At 42.8% G+C, this 21,555-nt stretch overlaps 1 protein-coding gene across 10 annotated transcripts; it reads right to left on the bottom strand.

Moving 5' to 3' along the window:
• Positions 1–1,093: 1,093 nt before the first annotated feature.
• Positions 1,094–16,806, bottom strand: NDUFAF6 (NADH:ubiquinone oxidoreductase complex assembly factor 6; the record flags this gene model as incomplete). Of its 10 annotated transcripts, none has more annotated exons than XM_082753008.1 (9): positions 1,094–1,252; positions 1,751–1,807; positions 5,384–5,485; positions 6,669–6,802; positions 7,614–7,716; positions 9,019–9,075; positions 11,750–11,872; positions 12,755–12,854; positions 16,084–16,262. In XM_082753008.1, the coding sequence occupies 9 exons, from the start codon at positions 16,260–16,262 to the stop codon at positions 1,124–1,126; spliced, it is 984 nt and encodes a 327-aa protein (XP_082609134.1). In that variant the 3' UTR covers positions 1,094–1,123. The 10 variants fall into 10 exon arrangements, with proteins under 10 accessions (XP_082609134.1, XP_082609141.1, XP_082609142.1 ...); XM_082753016.1 differs by lacking the exon at positions 16,084–16,262 and adding an exon at positions 10,149–10,352 and having other exon boundaries at positions 1,095–1,252; positions 11,750–11,934; positions 12,751–12,825; XM_082753012.1 differs by lacking the exon at positions 16,084–16,262 and adding an exon at positions 16,564–16,806 and having other exon boundaries at positions 1,098–1,252; positions 12,751–12,854.
• Between the last annotated feature and the right edge of the window lie 4,749 nt (positions 16,807–21,555).

Here is a 21,555-nt window from a genome sequence, read left to right as displayed (position 1 = left end):
TGGCAGAGCAAACTACTGGATTTGTGTAACCGAATCACGCTGGATGTCAGGAAGCACTGTTTCACCAAAAAAAAACCCACACAAATCAAACATATTTTGCACTTAATCTTCAGAGATGCTAAGTACAAAGCTCCCAGTAAATTCCCACCAGACCCAGAGCAATCTTTCCAGAGAGGGAGGACTAAAATGACCTGGAACATTCAGGAATATGTTTCATCAGACTACTGAAGAAAAGGAAATCAGGGAAGCCACGTAGGAGGGCATCCTGAAAGACACGGGGAGAATCAACAACGGGGCAGCTGAACCCACCTCACAGCAGCAGCTGCGGGCAGTGGCAGAAAGGGATAAGGGGGCAGGAGGAGGACAATGCCAAGCTAAGAGCACAGTGAGGAAGCGTTTGGCTGAGTTGGAGATTAAAATAATAAAGAAAAACCTTGTAAGAGTTTTCTTCACCTGTTGTAAAGCGATCCTCCCACTACCTAGAGTCACTTCAAAGCTCAATCTCATCACAGTGAAATAATTTCTGTGCTGTGGCTCTGAATAATTTCACCACTTTGAAATCCTACATAAACACTAGGTAACTGGAACAGCTGGAGCTTTTCCTGACAGTTTTCTTGCTTCCAACTCTGTGCAATCATCCTTCCAACCATGAGGCATCATTAGTACTTGCACGGAGTTCACACCTTGCACAAAACAGAACTGCTGAGCTGATACACACCGAATGTATTGTAACTGCTTCAGGGCACAAACAAAGGTGGGGATTTTTGTTGGTGTTTGTTTTTTGGCAGTGAAGAGGAAGCTATCAGAAGGATCCATTAGCACAGAACTTGTCCAAGAAGAACTCTGTCACATTGCTGTTATTACAAGAAAAGAGACAAGAAAAGTAATCTCAGACAAGGACATATGACTTGGCAGACTTGTGGAGCAGAGAGATCGGCCTAATATTCCAAGAACAAACTTAACTGCTGCCAGCAGGCTGACAGCTACAGCTCATGCACATCTGCTGCTTCCCAGGAACAGCAGCTTGCTCAAGGGTGAAGTCAGACACTTAACACGTCTATCAAGTGAAGACATTAAAGAATAAAAAAGCATCAGCCTGAGAAAATTTCATATTAAGAAAATTTTAATATGTTTTTTTCCAAGATCTAATATATAAATACAACGGTAATAATGTACTCCTCTTTTGTAAGCTTGGATGAAAGATATTGAAGTCCACTTTCCGTATATTATATAAATAAGCATCTAAAGCAACCTAGAAAAGAAAAGAAAAAAAAAAGCTTAGTCCATATGGTGCACACAAACAATTGGGCATTAAATTTAAAAAGTGCTACATGAACCCGAGAAGGAACTGCAAAAAGGCTTGACAGTTTGCCTGTTTTAGCAAGTGGCAGTGTAACCATCGCATTTGAAGGATGCAGAGAAGACAAATTTTGAGAAGAGAAGCATTAATTTCTACTAGACCAACTAGCAATGATAAAAATAGACAAGGATTTGGCCCCTTGCATTAGACAGGCTACGAATACACAGACACCTTTGGAGAAATTACGTAGACAAAGAAGGATTGAAGCATTGATCAAAGCTACAAGGTTCCACAGAAGGGAACATTACGACTTTCAGGTTTAGGATTCACATTCTCCCATAGCCACGTGAAGCATTAGTTAACAATGTTTAACGTGGTGCTCTCCTCTTCACAAACACACTTGCACAAAACCAAGGCCGGCGTTTCACCAGCGCACGATATCACACCCACCGTACAGTAAAAAGCAGGATATGCCTTCGCAGGGACTTTCTTCCTGAAAGATCTAGCCTGAAAGTAAACGGGGTGAGGAAAAAAAAAACAAAAACAACTCATCAGGAGAGTTTAACGTTTCAGATTAAACAGCAATTACTCTGTACGGATTTAGAGCCAACAGAATGAGCTTTGTCCCTGCTTACTTTGACATACTGAAGCTGTAATTTTTCACTACGTGCAAGCCAGCACCATCCCTCACATCCCTCACCCTATGCAAAAGTAATTACACGAAGTATGTAATGCTGGGAGACGCCTGCTACAACTCTTTCATCTTTTGACAACCTTACAGTTTACGTAATAAATAATAAAACAATGTAAATTAGCATCCCTCACTCCTACGAAGTTCCAAGTTGCATCTGATTTAATAAATGTGGCAGAGCGATTTTTTTCCCAACCAAGTAATTCTTTGCATCCCAAGGGACAGAACTGAGGGAAGACCAGCAATGCCTTTCTCTGAGTCTTTTGTTCTGGACCTTTTTGGTGCAGCCTTACCATCAGTCCCAGCACTTCAATTATGCTTCATTCCTATTCATGGCACTCTGAAAGTATTCAGTCAGTGCCTCAGGTCCTCAGTGTCTGTGTGTAAACAGCCCAAACCACAGCTGTATCAAATCTACAGTTTAAACACACGTACGACTCAGCTACCTCTAACAGAACTGAAGCAAACCTTCCGTAGTGCTTATTTATAAATAGTGAGTCCCTTCTAGTTTTGTCCTTTCTTTTGCTAAAACAAACTAAAAAAAGCCCTTCACAAACACTGATGAGTATGAGTGAGTTTGTTAATTTTCTAGATTTCTTCTAGAGAAATCGTGGCTGAAACTTTAGGAAGGAAAAATACCAAATCTTTTCAGAGGGCAAATTATTTTAAAACTTTGAGATGAAATAACGTGCATATATATAAAAGGAAAATTACGCTCCTTGATCTTATATTCTGGCTTACTAATTGTGAGATGAAAAAAAAAAGAAAGTAATCTTGCTTGATCTTCTTAATTCAGAACGGGTTTGTATGATTGTCATTTAGAAAGCATGTTATCTTCCCTGCTAAACTGATATAGCATAGCTGCGATAAATTATGATAAATGCTTTTTGCATTTATCTTTTATCATAAGAAGCACGGGAGACCATCCTAGAGGAATGTGGGAGACACTGCTTAAGAGAAAAAGGGGAACGAGTAAAGCCTGCTAGTACATTTCAAAGGGTTCACTGTGGGACCGACACAACACTTTTATTAGATGCTTTTATTCTAATAAAACACCAAAGTCCTAAAGAAAACTGCAATTTTCATTATCTTATTTTGCCCTCTGCTGGTCATTGGCAGCAGTCTCAGGAAGAGCTGACCATGTTTCAGAAACTTCTCTCCCAAGATTCAGTGCCATATTCCTACAACATGCTTCATCTAATAGCCCTGACACTTTTTTTTTTTTTTAAGCAATTTAAGATTGTTTCTTTTGATTTAGAAAGATGGATGATAACTTATCTTCATCCTCCAAAACACATGTCTAATTCTGAGCAGGTTAAACCCTCTGCAGGTTTAAGCTTCACTACCCCCCATAATTCCAACCAACACAGAGGGCAGTGGCTGAGAATCCCTTAAGCAAAACCAAATGCCACAGAATAGACGCATTTCAAGGCACTAGCCCATTACTTTCACCCCAAGTGTTGAAATCTCCAGAAAGCATTGCCTGCAAATGCCTATTTCGTCCATTAGGGGAAAAAGTACCTTTATCTTTGCATTAACAAAGACCATCTGATCATTAATGAGACTAATACCCTACCACTACAGCCTCTTAATGCCAGTCTCAAGTAGTTTGAACCCTCTAGAGACCCCCCACTGCCTATTATTCTCCACTGATGCTGATGGAGATTGGGGCAAGTACTCAGCGAGGAATTTTTTTTATTAAGATTATTAAAAAAGGATGGGGAGAGGGGCCAAGACCAATACTCAATTGAACAAAACGCTAATTATTGCCCTGATCTGTTTTCTTTGTGTTCATACTTTTCTTTATAGGCTCCAATTACACGATCACATTGCATATTTCCATAGGAACCTCTCAGCGTGCAGTTTGGGCAGGGTTCTGGGAATGGGGTGGGAGGGAAAAGAACTGAGGTTCTGCTTAGTTAAAGAACTGACTAAAGAACTGCCTTAAAAAACTGAATCATCTCTGTCTCTGTTGCTTATTTTCCTTGCCTCCCAACACTGATAGGAGGCATTTCAGGCCAAGTGCTCAGTGTTTCTGTAACCACAATCACAACCCGAGTCAACGGGTTTTATACAGCGTGCACTGCAGGTAGAGGAGTAATGGGAAAAAAAAAATCAAAAGGTTTCAGCTTAAATATCAAAGATAGTGGGCAGCTGTGACCTTGCATTTTCTTCCTCTGTTTTCTGCTTCAAAAATGGGATAAACAGTTTCCTTGGGCATGTGCCAACAAAACCAGAGACAGCAGGTGAAACAACATGACCAGGAATGCACCTAATTATAAATAGTCTGCATTAAAAGTAATGACTGAGGCTGCATGTCTGTGACAAAAAGAATTACTCAACTAACTGCATTTGAACAACAACAACAACAACAAAAAAAATCAATCAACTAGCTAACAACTCATGGAACAAACGAGGGATGCCTCATTTTACCTTCAGAAAAATGAAAATGAAGGGCTCTCCTCCTTGGGCTGAGGGAAATACTATAATTGTTTCAGCACAGCTGGCCAAGTTGGGGAACGAATCCTCCCTCCCCACACACTAAGCAGCAGTTAAAGCCAACGTGCCCTGCTTTCCTGGCAGCCATCCCGCTGCGCTGTGCAGATGGTACTTCACCAGTGCCTCCTGCGGTGCTGATCCCATGCTGGCGTATTCCTAGAGAAGTCTGCTGGAAGTTTCTCTCCCAGCAGTAAGGCTTTGAGGCAGTGTTTATATACATGCAACTGGACCTGGCAGTGAGAAAACTGTCTCCTCTACATCTGTACAGACGGATAAATATCGTATTCACACAGAAGTAGCTGTAAAATATTTAAATGTTTTGTGTTTCTTTTTTTCCTTAAATTTGAACATCTCTCAAAGTAACTAAGCTTGAAATATCTGAAATAAAGTATCACACAATCACAGAACAGTTTGGGTCGGAAGGGACCTTAAAGCCCACCCAGTCCCAGCCCCCTGCCATGTGCAGGGACACCTCCCACCAGCCCAGGCTGCCCAAAGCCCCATCCAGCCTGGCCTTGAGCACCTCCAGGGATGGGGCAGCCACAGCTTCTCTGGGCAACCTGTGCCAGGGCCTCACCACTCTCTGAGTGAAGAATTCCTTTCTAATGTCTAATCTAACTCTCCCCTCTTTCAGTTTAAAGCCATCCCCCCTTGCCCTATCCCTACACCCCCTGACACAGAGTCCCTCCCCAGCTGTCCTGTAGCCCCCTTTAGGCACTGGCAGGCTGCTGTAAGGTCTGCCCGGGGCCTTCTCTTCTCTAGGCTGAACAATCTCCAGCCCTTTGATGCAGCTCTAAATCTTCTAACAACACATTCACAATGTTTTGTAAAAGGTTAGCATCAATTATATTTATTGGAAAGAAAAAAAAAAAAAAAAAAGGAAGGAAACTCACATGTTCTAGGTGAATATGGGCCTGGCTGGCAATGTCATAAATGACATCTCTCACATTTTTCTCTTGCTTGCCTCTTATGAAATCCTCTTGTGAAACGCCATGCTAGACACGGGAAGGAAAATCATAAAGTAAAAACCCTTCAACAAATATCAAAGCCTCCGTTTTAGCTTCACAAAAGATAAGAAACCTCAAAAGCCCAACCCAGCAACCAAATTGCAGGCATATGGCTGAAAGGGCCTAAATGTGTTTTGCTGCTGCCTCCTCCCTGCACCACCACCACCCCCTATTTTTTTGGTCACTTAGAAAATAAAATCATGAGAACAAAGAGAACAGTTGGTACTGTTTTTTTCTGCATGAACTCTGCAACGTTCAGACATGAAAACTGCACAAAGGCAGGCAGGTAGGCTCCACAGGAGGTAGAGCTTCAAGTGCAACTCCGCAGTACTTGCCAGCAGCTGAAATGCTTGCAGGATGCTCAGCCTGCACAGAAGGGACGCAAGCTGCCTGCCAGTCTCCTGATCTTTAACTATGCAGTCTCACTGTAAAACACCCTCCGCAGCAAGGATGACTGTGAATTTTCAGGCTCTGGCTGAAAACCAAAGAACTTGGAAGGCCTCCTGTACCACCCAGTCCCAGAAGGGCTGAAAGCAGGGAGCAGCTCCTTTCTGCAACCCTATAAACCCAACCTACTTCAGTGTCTGTGCCTTTTGCAGACTACTTAAAGCTAAAATACTACTGGATTTAACACAAGTTTTAAAAAAAAGAGGGGGGGAGGAACAAGATCACCCTGGAGTTTCCTGAAGGTCACTCCTCTCTCCCCCCAGAAGATATAAAACCATGACAAATGGGTATTACAGGGGCACAGCAGAAAGTGTTGTAAGAACAGATTAAGAAAGGCATTCTGTTTCATACAGGTTGGAAAAGACCTCTAGGATCAGCAAGTCCAACCTTTAACCTCGTACTAAAACCATGCTACAAAGTTCTACACCTACATGTTTCTTGAAGACCTCCAGGGACGGTGACTCAACCCCTTCCCTGGGCAGCCTGTTCCAATGCCTCACAATCCTTTCGGTGGAGAAATTTCTCCTAATATCCAACCCAAGCCTTCCCTGGCACAACTTGAGGCCATTTCGTCTTACCACCTGGTGCCTGGGAGACGACCCCAGCTTCGTTGCCCCTCTTTTAGGCACGAAATTTCTGTGCTAACAGAGTATGACCTATCTAGTGTTGAGACAATTATTTGAAACATTTTATTGTTCAGATCCAGGGAGCTCCTTTCTCTTACCAACATACAAATGTCCATGGGAAGAACGACCTTTCGTCTTGCGCTGTGGTAGGGAGTTGCTCTTAAACAGGTAACTATGCCGTGCGCTTTCCCAATGTGACTGGCTGCGTGGTCGGCGTGGATGTCCCTCACACCTGGAAGTGCAGAAATAATGTTTAGAAACACACTGCCAGGCCTGCGGAGGGGTCTTCCTGATGTGTATTACAGCGCTATTTAACTATTTAGCTAACGAGCGTACTGATCCATGATAGAACTGCCTACATTTGTGAGGATGTAGGAAAATTACACGGATTTATTTTGGCAATGGCAGTAGAAAGCAGACTGGGGCTTGGAGGAATCAATGAGTATAACTTACTGACTGGGCAACTCAGGCTTTGCATGTAACTAGGGATGAAAAGAAAGTCTCGAAGAATAAGAATTAATGACTCACGCTCAGCCTAAACGCTGATATTTAATCTACAGTTAGGAAGCTGCGAGGATTCAGACCCAAATTTGCAACATTCCCAAGGGAATCTTACAGGTTTGGAAGTCAACTGTTCCAAGATAGCTAGTACAGATCACAATGATACAGAACAGTAGCTGCAGAGCACTTTGTGTTCTGCCACGTGGCACAATCAGAAAATACAGGAAAGTTGAATTTACCACACTCCGTAATAGGGACAAGAAAATAGAAGACATTGTTAAGAGAAAGAACAACGTATGGAACTACACTTCAATGAACTTTCCACTCAACAGCTTCTAAGGAAAGCGCGCAGTTTTAGGAGAGCGGCAGTTACAATTCCAGGTTTACGGCTGAACATTAAGATGGTGCCTGAAGTGACAAATTCTACTGAAATTAAACCTTGGTGGAAAAAAAGCGTGCATTTGTTTGCCTTGAAACATCAATAAATATCATACCAGCACTAATGAGTCATCAACAAGACCTAAAAAGGGGAAGGCACCTACCCAGCATTTCCAAAGTGAGGTACAGGAGAGCGCTCTGCGTGTTCTCAGCATACATCTCAAGCTCCTGGATGTTCCTGTAGGCTCTGTCATCCAAATTCTTCTCCTGCAATTTGAACGCAAACCTTCAGTAAGAAGTACATATAACTGCTATTTCTGCAAGTTTATTATTGTACTCACATTAATTTACTATTAGAAACAAACGACAAAATTAAGAGAGGGGGAACATACACTCAGGTAGAAACAGGCATTAAAACCTGTAGCTACTCTACCAGAAACTACTGCAGCTGCAGCCAAGTCCAGGTACTGGAGCAATTATAACCTTCTGCAAGAAAGACATCAGAATTTTCCAGAAAAAAAAAAAAAAAGATACAGCCAAAACAAAATGATAGAGGTGCCCATTTTAATACCTTATTAGAAACTGAAGCAGAGAGAAATTTAGATAAACAGGAATATGTTCTTTAGAATATGCAGACACACACAAAAAGCAATCCATCAAATACACAAGTTTCAAAGCTGTATGCAAACACCTCAAAAATATAACACCCTCCAACGTTCTTCCTGTCCTAGTAGCTACTGTGGTTAAAATACACCAGTTTTGAGATTTAAAAACTCTGAAGCCTTTCAGTCAATGACTCGCAGAGTGTTCCTGCTATTTTAATGTTCTGATTTACAGCACTGTTCAGCAAAAACTCCACAGCCACAAGAGGAATAAGCGGCAAAGTGTGGCAGAAAGGTTCAAAGGGGTCATTCCAATTTTGAGGTTTTATTTCCAAGACTCATCATAAGAGAAAGACTATTTAGGGGCAAAATGACATGGTAAAAGAGGTGAGGAAGAATAAAAAGATGCCGATGAATGGGGCAGGATTGGAATGGTACAAAAACAGACTATGAATGAGGCTTGCTTCTTTTATATCTTCGTTTCCTTTTCTAATAAAATGCAGTTTTCCAAAGTTCTTAACAGGTGAATAAGATCTTACTGTTTAATCTCATCTGGTAGGACTTCCCTCACTTACATACAGAAAGGTACCCAAGCATAACTCAAAATGGATTTACAGTGGGGGAAACCACTGTAAATCACAAACAGAGGCCAACAACAGAAATCATGGGCACAGATACACTAGTTATCAGAGCAGAGAGAAAGAAAGGTGTAGACTCACAAGCTACATTATTAAAATTCTACATGGATCCTATTAGCCCTTTTGGCCAAAACGGGCAGAAATTATAAGTAAGAGCACTAAAGAAGAATTAAAAGGAAATTAGAAAGTACCATTCTCAGGAGAAATACCACTGTCTGGAAGAGATTAATTACTTAAGCTCTCGTTTTTACATACAAACTCATAAAATTAAGGGGAGAAATTCTAATGTGACTGAAAACGGAATCAGACTTTGAGTGGTAAATACTTACTCTTTCATCAATGATCTTTGTGAACCACATTTTAGTCAAGTTATGCCTCTTGACAGCCTGAAAAATATCAAATAAAACATTCATGTTGACGTATATAAAACGATGATAGCACTGCATTCTGAAGGTTGAAAGATATTTTTTAGATTTTATTTATTTACTTATTTTAGATCTTACTGCTGATTCAACAAATTCTGCTTTGAGAAAGTTCCAGGGACAAAAAAAAGGACAAATTAAGTTACATCTGCAACTCAGTTTTGCTTCTTACTCATTCACCTTAGGTACAATTTTGCAAATAAATCGGTCACAGAAGGTCAAGAGTTAAAGAACCAAACTGAGTTCTGCTCAATTTGCACATTATATCTATTCTGAACCACTGTCATCCAAACACACCCTCATTTTTCAAGTTTTCAAAAATAACTGCAACAGAAATGAAGAATTAGGCTCTTCTTATGTTCAAAATGGACACAGAAGCAGGAAAAAAAATATAAATATATAATTGCTATCTAGGATTACATGAAAGTCGCTGAGAGTTGAGCTATTAATAATTCTAGAAATATTTTTATAGCCTATTTATACACTTTACTGGCATAAAACTCTCGGAATCCAAATATAAGTACTCTGGAATATACAGAACTTTTTTTAAAAAAAACTTTTAATGTGATGAATTAGCGTTTTTTTCCTGGAAAATCAAAGCTGTCTTCATACAAAGTCAACAGTGAGAACACAGGATACATAAAAAACGCCGTGCCAAAGGCATGCTAGTTCTATTAACAGCTCTGCAACACTTGAAGAGTTCAGCCAATCTATTTCCCAACATTACTTTCTAGGAAATGCAATGATATTCACAGAGATTTGTGAAGCTGCACTCTTTAAATAGGTCATTCTTGGGCATTCGCTGAAATACAGAAATATGATTTAGAAATATGGGAGAGGATTTTCTTGAGCGTAGAAGTCACCAGGACAGGCTGTGCTGTTTGCTTGTTACAGGGTTCTGCAGTGGTCAGAGGTAACAAAGCTCCTAAAAATAAGCTGTTGAGAAATAATTCCGAAGTTATTTCACAACCAATTCTGTTTGGATTGCTTCTTGTTGGTCTGCCTTCAGAGAAATCACACGTAAGGTCAACTCTTACCAGAGAGATGGGCCATTTCTTTCTTCCACTTCAAAATCAATTTTCTGCTTTGTGAGAAAGGACTATGACTGGCAGTCAGAGCTGCTGCAAAGGGCTGCAATTTGTATCTTGCTATCTGGATGATTTATATCTGAAGGATGTTTTTTCTAAGTTGAGCTTCAGCTAATGAACATTTCTGCCCCCACTGATAGACACACAAGCAGCCTGAAATTAAAAGTGATGGAAAAAGTATATACAATCATACCCAAAACTGACTTGTACCTAATCTACTCAGACAATTAAATAAGAGGACATCTTCAGAAACAAAAGTAAGCTGCACAAAAGCAAGTTCCTCCTTGGAAAGGAGATGAAGGCATTTGGGGAGAAAACCGTCTTGTTCCCTGGCAGTATGCCATAGGCTGGAACGGAGACAGAAAGAATTAAAAAAAATAAATAAAAATCAAAGGCACAGAGATAACTGACACGCAGAACTCCCAATCCTGCATTTTAATGTTTGTGTTAAAGATCCAGCCAGGGTGATATGCTAAGTCCTGTAACTTTGCAAAAAGGCTCACAACATTTGCCAGTCTTCATCCTAGCCGTACAAACATTTTGTTACAGCACAGATTTTGTATGAGCTGGAGATGCTTATGAATAGCTCTGGTCTTCCTGGAAGTGCCTATAACAGGTGTTTTTCCTTTATTTTATTTCTTGGCTTTACCTGGCTTTTCTCTTAGTTAAACAAACAGCACCTCGTTTAAATCCAATTTTAACCTGAGTGCAGGTAGACAGGAACAAATGCTTGCTTATGTTTTATTTCACATTTGAAGGAGGAAGAATCAAGGACAGGCTGCAGTTTCGGCACCGCTAAAATTCATTTAAAGATTTGGAAAGGACTCATTTTCGTGCTCTCAGAGGTGCAGCAGAGAGCAGATGTGAAGCCAAGACGGCAACAAGTGAAACGCTCCAACCCCACAAGAACTGTGTTGTTCTAACCCCGCATTAGACAAAATTCAGCTCTTCCAGTCCAGGCCTTACAGAACTTGCATATCTTTAGAAGTTAAACTCAGCATGACCCTGAACACCTGATAGCTACCAACTGAAGTCTGACCTGCTTTGAGTGGGAAGTTGGACTAGCTGACAACCAGAGGCCCCTAAAAATTAAATTATTCTGTGATGCTGAATCAGCATCGAGGGGAAAAGCTTTGGCTTTTCCTCATATGCTATTTGCTATATCAACCTCTCTGCTTAGTTTCCTGCCTTTTTTTAAACTTATCTCCTCAGGCAGGACTAGAATTAGCTCAGGGAAGTTTACTTACACATTTCACTCGCTATCAGCTTTCAGTCTACCACAATTTCCTTTGCCCTTCTCCTAAACAGCAGAGAAAAAAAGCAGTCGGTTCACAGAAGTCTGAGCCTCCAGGTAAATCCTACCTAAATATTCTCCTTTTCCAACTCTGCTCTTCGTAGGTACCTTGCAACATCACAGACAGACATACACACCTTTTACATTACCTGTCTGACATAAAAATAAAGCTGTCAGCAGACACAAAGCAATAGAATTATTTCTCAGAGCAATAATCTGCTCAAGTGAATTTTGGGACAATAAAGATGTCTTTTACCCTCCACAGTGCTACAGCAACTGGCTGATGGGGTGGGTTATCGCAGTATATATCTTCCACAGCTTTCCTCCAGAACTGCATTCGCATCAGACCGGTGGTCTTCTGAGTTATGGAGTCCTTGATCTGGAAAGGATATACCTGGAGTGAAATTCACAGCCTCCTTAAGGCACTCGGGTCTGTCTGGACTGGAAAGACAGACACAGGACGGTCAAACTCACTAGGGGAAGGGCTCAGAATTTACGGTTACTCCTAGTAAACCATATGAACGCCGCAGAGAGTAAATAAAAATGAAACCTTCACCACAACCCGACTTTGAAACCCGTGGAAATGAATTTCTGGACAACTCCTACCTTCTTCTCTTGGGAGAAGAAGCAGAGATAAGAGTGGTGAGGGAGCAAAGCCCTGCGAGGGCTGCCAGGAGCACAGCCCACAGAAGGGTTGCTGGGTCAGCACATCTCTGGGACTGCTCCTTCCTGGCAAAGGTTGCCAACCGTTGTGGTTGCCCCAGCAGCTTCTGGCCGCCCAGCAGAAGTGGGAGGGTGCAGCCACTCCCCTCCCACAGCTCTCTAATTCCAAACTTCCCTCCTGGAAGCATTTCCCTTACCTAACTCCTGCCAGGAAAGACCTGGGACGGGTTACATCATTCAGGTTTTTGATTGACCTTTTAACACAGGGGCTAGTTACACTTCCCTGACCCAACCACTGCATTTCAAGCCAGGACATAGGTGCAGTTACATCATAGTCGCAAGGATCAGCCTGTCTGTTAACACTTCATTTCAAAAATGAAGGCATAAACGAGTCAGAAAAGCTACATACATGAGCAAAAGAAACTGGGGGAAGCTGGCTGCTTCCCAAGGGCCATTCCAAACCAGAAATTTGTATTGGCTTCTTTATCCATTGCGCTTTAAGTTAAATCTCAACAAAACGCCAGCTACTAGTGTAATTTAGGGTCCCGAAACTGTTCCTTCACATTTCCAGAGATCACAAGTGTATTTTAATACCTGCCTGAGCCAGTTCCACATTGAAGGCTCTTAAAGCAAAAGCAGAGGTTCGCGATTCCGCAGGCAACAGCAAAGAGCACAGAAACCCTTCGTAGTCACGCTTTCTATAAAAAGGAAAGAAAATACACCCGTTATTTATAGCACCATGTAAATCAGGCAAGCTATTGCTTTGTACAGAACTCCTAAAAGAGAAGGAAAGTTATAGTTCAACACTCTGACTCTGTAAAAGTAGCAGCTTTTAAGCTTATTTTAAAATCAGGCAAGCTCTGAGAGAGGGGCAATGCAAGATGAACTCTCAACACACCTCTCAGATCCAGATCTCAAGGTATTTGGCTGAAGGCATGGAACAAACCCGTGGCAGAACTGCAAATGGAATCCAGATTGTCTGACCTCCAGGCTTCTGCTCTAAACATGAAGTCAAATTTCTTTAAAAGCTTGTGCTGGGGGGCTTGGCATGAACATACCTGCTTAACCACCAAGTTTTTTGTTTGCTAAAAGCATAAAAACTCTGTGCTGCAGTGGCAGCTTCACAGCAGGTAACTCACTGCCAACCCGAAGTGATATGCTTTCATTCGACCACTTGGGTGTGCCATTCAATTAAAAACAATCAGGGCACACAGAGAACGATTATAAATCGCAAAATCATTCATAACTGTACGACCAAAAGCATTTGGCCACCTCAGGAAAGCTAAACTGCTTGTTTTGAACAGTGTTTGTGTACCTTCTGATAAACCTAAAACTCAATTCTTCATTAGAAGAAAAGCAGCAATGCCTCCAGAACGGAGAAGTAGGCGTCAAGTTAAACATTTACTCGTTTGCAACAAGTCTGCAGTTCTTAAATGTCCTCCTGTTTCTTCTGAATGTCGGCTTAAAACAGCAAAAAAAAAAAAAAAAAAAAAAACCACCTAAAACCAGAGGTTACAAAAAAAAAAAAAAAACTAAAACTAGAGGTTAAAATCAGGGTTGCTGCTTTTAGCACCAAACAAAGAGGAAATGAAACGTACCAGTTTCTTACCCCTACAATACACAGCAGCTTGATAGCTAGCAAATGCTTAGAAGTTTTCTTAATACTCGTGAAACTTGTTTTCCTGATGCAAAGCCACAAGCATCAACGTGAAAACAGCATTTGTGGATTTTAGCAGGCTTTAAAGGCCACATTCATAATAAACAACAGATGCATCAAACCTCCCCCAGTTCAGACTCTTTCTGAAAAGTATCATCAGCTCAAAATCCAGCATTTCTTTTTTTTCTAAACAGACTGTAAAAATACCCAGAATTGCCCAACCTGGGCAGAGCTGCAAGGTTTACAGCCACTTTTTCCAAGTCCCAGGGATGCTGCTTGCCTGGGTTGTTCACACAACACAGAAACACCACTACCTCCTGAAAATACATTTCACAAAGCAAACAGCAGCACAAGGGAGGTGTTTGTCTTCCCTCTGGTAATCTTCCTCCAATTACCCTAAGTTTAAAGATTGCAGGTACCAGAAAAAAAGTTTAAAAAAAAAAGAAAACACAGAAAAGCATGAATTTTATGTTGACATTGCCCCCTTGGATATAACAGAAGAAAAGCAAATTTTTCTGGAACCTTCAGCGAAGCCTCAGCATGCAAAACAAAGTTTGTAGTGGTGCAGATGATGTTGCAACCCAACTGTGTGTGCGTGTTAGGGTAAGGAAAAAAGAAAGGAGGGAACTTAAGGTAGCCTGCCATTTAGTGTTTCGTAGTTTCCCTCTCAAAGAAATATAAGCTTACATATTAACCCACAGCAGGAAGATTTTATTAGGACCGTTACTGGTCTTTCAGTGTCATTAAAAGTTTAGAGTCCTAAGAAATTCTTCCACATTGTAAAACTGAGCAACATCATCAGGTTTTAAGTTTGTCTTCCAGAGCAGACATCATCAACAGCAAGAATCAGGAAAACATATCTACTACAGAAAAATATTTTGAATCAAACAGCTTAAAGTGAGTTTTAAAAGACCTATTTGAACTGCAGCTTCAATTAAATGATGCCAAAAGCATAACCACTTCTCATTTTGCTACTGTAAACGCTCATGTATTTTTATAAGTTTTTTTTTTTTTTTTAATGTTTTAATATAACATTAAAACAACAAAAATGTTTAATAGGAACAACAAAAAATGCTAACCAGCTTAGCTTCGGTGACTTGGGACCTAACTATTCTGTTCACAGTTGTTTGTTACTGAAAATATTTCAACTGTATATATGGCTTGTACTCTCAGCCTTTGATCTCCTGAGTAACAGGTAAGCCCTGGGCAGAGTAACCACGAAAACACAGCCACAATCTCTAATTTTATCAACTAAACCACAGCCCAGCTATGCACGCTGAGGCACCTGAAGAGGTCTGCAGCTTGCTGCTTCACTGAAAATGTAAGGTTGTCACATTTCTCTCCATTAGCTGTCCCACTTCAACCATTACTGCTGACCACGAGTGACTTTGTGTCTTTTACACCTGTCACTTGGGAGATGACAACCCTGTTCCACTCCTTCCATACACACTTGGAAGCCTTCTCTCTGCTTTCATCAACAACTACAGTATCCAAATAGAAACCAGGAGTCTTTACACAGCAGGTGGGTTTCTTTCTCTAACTCTACCTTTGAACTCTCGGGGACTAGGAAGCAAGCAGAGGGCGTTGCACATCGCTTGCAGCTCCAGAAGCCAAGTGGAAGCGTCCCTGACCTGAAAGCCTCCGGGCTGTGCTCCTGCTCCTTGGGCTTTGACCAAAGGCAGATGTTTTTGACCAGAAATGCTTTAAGGTCAGGGCAGCTACTTCAGGTCTGTCCAGCTGGGGGATTTCCTCTGCTCATTTTTCCAAGGAGTCCTTGGAAAGTTTGACCACTTCCCAGCAACCCAGACCTGAAACCTTTCCTGCTTATTTTTAAACACCCATTTCGATGATTTCTCCCTCCATAATCTGAAACAACAAAATGGAAATGCTCAACGCTTCAGGAAGAAAAGCAGCTATGAAAGAAGGAAGAAAAATAATAATAATTAACACTGTTTACAGATTAAATCAGCCTTGCAGTCCCAATATTTATCCACCGCGGGCTTTTATTTGCGGTCCCGATATGACCGAAGGGGAAAAACACCACAAGAGGAGCAGGGCCTGGGCGCTCCGCGGGGCACTCCAGGACCTCGCACGTCCCCGAGAAAGGCGTACCCACAGCGAAAGGGGCCGGCTAAGCTTAGGATTTCCTCAGCCCCATCCCGGAGCCGGGTCCCCCTCAGGGCTCGGGGCCGGCTCCCCGGCTCTCCCCACCCCTGAGGCGGGCAGGGCGGGCGGCGGAGCCCGACCTCCCCCCCCCTCCAAGCACTCACCGCAGCAGCTCTGCGCAGTACTGCACCTCTCCCCCGGGCTCCGGCCGGCTCCAGCCCGCCGCCACAGCCGCCCTCCCTTCCCTCAGCCACGGCTGCCCGCCCAGGGCCCCCGCCGCCCTCACCAGGCGGTGGCTCGGGGTTTGCCTCAGCCCCACCACGGCCATGGCGGCGGCCGCCATTTTGCCGCCCCGCCCCTCCTGTCGCTCACCCCGGCCCGCGCAGCAGGAGGGGGACGGCCCCTTCCTCACCCCGCAACGGGGGCGAGCCCTCAGTAAAATGGCAGCTCCTCCAACAGGGCTTGAGGGTTGGGTTGATTCTTTTTTTTTTCCCCAAACGATTCCCTCAGTGAGGGTCCCGCGCCCTCCTAGCTCGGAGGTGCTGGGACGGGACCCTGAGGTAGCCCCAGGCGGAGCGCGGCTCCGTAAAGTGCTGAAGGGTCGCAGACGGCCCCGGTGTCAAAGTGCTGAAAGGAGAAAGTACCGGTAGATGGCACCCAAGAATGCCTTATTTCGGTCCGGGGTTTTTGGCCCTGCAGCCTTTTGTTGTCCTGCAAATGGCTTCCTCGGCGCCGCCCTGGCCTCAGTTTACCCCGGCTCCCGGGGCGGGTGCCGCTGGCATCGCTTTGAGCTGAATTCCCCTCCAAAAAAAAAAAAAAAAAAAAAAATCCGGAAAACCCGGCACTCACATGTTTAAACCCTACGAATCTGAGGGATCTGAATGATAAAAATACCCCGTTGGAGCAGTCCCAAGCTCTGACGGGCTGGGCACAGCAATACTTGTCCCCAGGACATGTTCGGGCAAGGGAGCCGGCACAGCACAACACAGCGGTGGCACATGAACACGGGGACAAGGGAGCCCTGACACACTGGGATAGGGCTGACATTGCCAAAAAACACCTTAAAAGCTTCCAGGTGGAGGCTGGGGGACACTGCTTGTGCTGGATATGGTCCCTCTGCAGAGCTAACTCCCATCACAACACGGTCGTTTTAGTCCTGTAGTCACAGTCATGTTTGGCCCTCAAAGTTTGGCCTGTCTGAGGATAAGCTAACAAATTAACAGAAGTACCAACACGCTTAAGGGCTGTTTCATTTTAAAACCTTGCCAGCCCAACCCGTGGGTAGTTATTAGCAGAAATAGCAACGGGGCAGTTTTCCATCCCCAGCCTTGCCATCCTCCTCCCCAGTGCCAGCTTTGGCCTTCTTTTAATACTACAGGGAGCTGATTCAGGGGGTTAAAACAGCAAAAAATTCACTGCTCGCTATTTTCTTGAGGAAGTTTTCTAGCAGTTTGGTGCTCTGAATCAGTTCACTACGTGGTCAGGTGAGGATACATGCCAGCACAGGGAATTGGCACGATCAGGAGACTGTGAGCTGGAAAGTGAGTAGGATCTTCCTGATCTGGGGCAGTAATATCCACGTTCATTTGCTTAGCTGAAAATTATTGAAGCCACACAGTAAATATGGGGGAGGTTTTGAGTGGGCAGTGACATTCAAGTTACAAGACATCTGTTTGGAAGTGAGAGCAAGCCTTTATTTTGTGTGATGACAAGACAACAAAGGGAAGAGGAGGAGAGGAAGGCTGGGAACATCACTCCAGCATTATTTGGTTTCTCGATTAGTGGCTCCTGTGGGTTTGCCCTGAGTCTTTCTTCGTCCCTTTCCCTCACTTCTTTCCCTCGGCTCTGAGGTTCTCTTTGTCTTGAAACTCCGGACCTTGCTTTAAACCCTTGCTATGCCTTGAGCAGGATTTATTGTTTGTCAGGGCACCCAAAGGAGGTCATTTAGCTTTGGTAGATTTCTGGGTGGAGGCTGAAACTGCTGTTGTTTAAGTTTTCAGAGAGAACCCCTAGATAAATGAATCCAGCTCTTTCAGCTGCTGCCAATTCCTGGCAGAAGGGTTACATAAACATACTCTAAACCCCAAGGGTATTATAAATAAATCTTATAAAATATTAACTTTTGTTAATCTCTGAATGAACCAAAATGGTGTTAATCTGATTTAAACCCTTAGTAAGAAAAGAATTAACCAGGTATCTTATAAAAAACAATAATCCTGACCTCTTTCTCAGTTCACTGCATTTGTTTCTTGCCATTCTGTACCTTTACTGTTCTCATTAAATTACACTTTCTTTTTTTCTTTAAACAAATATTTCACATATCATGTATAGTTATTGAAAAGCTTCTTCAAGTCTGTTTTGGTTCTAGCCAGTTAGACTTTTGTTTTGCCAGTGCAGTGAAAATAATGATTGGAGTTAATGTTTTATGGAGTTACTTTTAACACTGTGTATGAAAATTTAAGCTTAATAAGGGGCTTTATGATTTTTTAATGATAAAATTGTGTTAAAGAACTCATTCTGTGGCCTTTTCCAATACTTCTCTCAGAAGCTGAAAGATAGTGCTCTCTCTGATGTGTACTTATAAATTATTTTGTCCAGCAGATTCCTCAGATAAAACTCTGAAATCGTTGGGCAGAAATGCTAGTGACAGCAATGACTGCTTTAGGAAGAAATACGTCAGTTGTTGCTGTATTATTGAGTTTCTGGAGGAAAAAAAAAAAAAAAAAAAAAAAAGGTCAGAAAATCCTGATCAGTTATATCCAACCCTTGTTAAAAACATCCAGATATTATTTGTTACCATATAAATGATAAAGAGAGAACCTCGGTTTTCTCATAATAGCCAAACAGAGTCTGAAATACAGGAGGCCTACCTTTATTCAAGTTCTTTTACCCAAAAAGTGATCTTACAGAAGAGAATGGGAGAGAAAGAGACCCACCTCAGCATATCCAGCAGGCTGGAGGCTCAGCTATTCACTGGAAAATGGGATACCAACACCAGCATCCCTAAGATGTAGTGATGAGAGAAGAAATAAGAAAAGGGATCTGACAGGTATATTCTCTGCACTTGCATGAGCAAGGATATATTTTCTTTCTCGCATTTTCCTCCTCTGAATATTCCTGGATTCATTCCAGTGTGAGAGTTAAGGAAAAATCTTTGTGGAGTAGCAACAGTATTTCCTGTCCAGTTGCATGCCACAATGAACAGGCACATGCAGTTATTTTTACCTGGACTCCTAAAAATATTCAACCAAAAATCTTTGTTTAAAGGAGTGCACTAACAAAACATGACTAACAAGACATGACTAACTGCAGTCATTCCACTCCTGGCCACAGAATAATGTGCTCACACATGTGGAAACAAGCAGTGGGACATTTTCAAACAAAGTTTTCCCATTTTACGTGGTTTAAACCTCTAAGTCCTTAATTGCAAAGTAGATAGAAAGTTCCAAAAGGATGTTGCAGTTTTCATCTTTGTTGCTGCTGTATGTTTAATTCTTGTGGTTTTGTCTGTAGATAAATGTGCTCATAAACCTTTGTTTATTTCTTGTTGCCATTTCACTCCCTAGCTTCAAGCACAAAAGAAGATTGTAAAAGATGCTGTACAAGGGACAACGAAGGTCTCAGAACTATGAAGTGTGAGGACCACTGTGTGCTTCCCTGGCCATGTGCTGCAGGACTGAACTGACCGTCCTACAGGGGGAAAGCAAATGGCTTTTTTTCATATCCAACAACAACTTTGCCCTCCACTGCACTCAGAGGAATTGCTGCTCATCTGACATTCTCAAGCCTTCTGCAGTTTCATGTGAGGTTCAGTTTTACTCCCATGGGTAGATCTGTCAACGCACCTTACCTATGCCATCAAGCAAAGGCTGGATATTGCCAGCTTCCAATTATTTCTGATTCAGACTGCAAACTTGTGCATGAAACAGTGGGTATTTGGGTTATGCAACTGCTGTTGCATGACACCTTTTGATACCTATCTTTTGTAAGGATAGTCTCTTATCTCCTTTTAGCCAGTGGAGTAAAACAGGACTTTTGTAGAGAGAAATTCAGAATAAGGACACAGCTTTAGCACTCAGATCACCCTGATTAACCTCAGACTCTCTACTGATTGTAGGTGACTGATGCTCTGACCAAGAGCCTCCCCATGGCTGCACTGCGTTCTCTGAACACACAAACAGGCAGAAGCAGAACTCGGTGCCAAATTTTCAAGAGCTTAGCACATAACTGCCCAGCTTCCACTTTGACATCAGAGTAAGATTTGAAGAATTGAGGAGGCATTGCTAGTTACCTACTTAGCTAGTTATCCTTTGAAAATCCAGCTCTCTGTGGGGACGGTGTGCTCTCTGTGGAGATTTGGCTCTAGCTTTTCCAGAGCCACCCTAAAAGCCGAGTTCTGTCATGAGAAGGGATGACTTATCTGTCTGCCCTTGCGCAGCAGCGCAGGCCCACACAAACACAGCTTGGTTCCATGTTGTTGCCCGGGGTGATATCAGATGCAAATAACATGAGCATTTGAATGGAATTCACCAAGTGTATGCTTTTAAGATAAAGTCGAGCCAAGTCCTGCTGCTGCTGCTGCTCTGGATGCAAATGTATTTGTAATGAACTCTGGTTTTGTGCGTATCCCTTATCTTGCACCTGTTATCATCTTTGTTGTAAAAAGCTCGCAGGCAGGCTTGCCAAATGATACGCCCCATCTGTGCTACCTGGATAAACACTGTTAGCAAGAAACATGCAAACCGAAAAGCCACAGGTTCTTGACGGGCAGGTACCGGTGCTGTTGCTGTGGCGAGCAAGGACAAGGTCTTTGTGTTCTTTCAACAGGTTGCCAGCCTCTTCTTGTTTGCAATTCTTGTGAAGCTGTTGGGAGGGAGATGAGAGAGAGAGAGGAAGCTGGGGGTGTGCAAACTGGTCTTTGGCACGCAGCTGAAGTCAGTCGCAAATAGAATGAGGGTTTCAATGGAATCTACAAAGCAAACGTGGTTTTGCAAGGGCCAAGATAGAGCTAAATGCTCGGCTGTGTTGGAGGGAGATGCATTTGTTGTCAGCGTTGCTCTTGTTTATGTCTTTTTGCTCAGACCCCTGCAGACTGGACCAGCCCCTGGAGGAAGGGAAGGTGAATAATGGGAAACTGCATCACTAGGACGTGTCCTTGGGAAGGCTGGGAAGAAGTGACACAGGAGATGTGGCAAGGTGAGAGTGTTCTAAGGCAATTTCAGCAAAGAAGCAACAGGAGGGGAGAACAGCTTGTTCCAGGAGCTTATCATGCTCCACTGAGATCTCTACATTTCCCTGTGTTTTTTTTTTTGTTTTGTTTTGTTTTTCCTTTCTAGGAACTTGCAGGAGGGAGCACTACTGAATAACCAGGGCGCGAGGCTGGTAGGTTGGATTCTGAAGTCCTGTCACTCAGTTCCAGTGCCAACGTGTGTACTGCCTGCGATGGTCACATCTAAGAGTAGCTGATGCTTTGTGGTTCCTCGACCAAGTCATTTCAACAGCTATTAACAGCTATATATAACAAATATCTAAGTTAGCAGGAACCCAGGGTGCTACGAGACCCGTCCCAGCAGGGAAACGTCCCCAGGCCTGTTTCCACTTTGCCACCGGAGACAGAGGGGATGAGAGCAGCAGAT

The sequence above is a fragment of the Aythya marila genome (assembly GCF_965140915.1).
Source record: "Aythya marila genome assembly, chromosome: 2".
Lineage (NCBI taxonomy): Eukaryota > Metazoa > Chordata > Aves > Anseriformes > Anatidae > Aythya > Aythya marila.
Note: the sequence above shows the minus strand (reverse complement) of the source record. Positions and strands in the feature narration are given on the sequence as shown.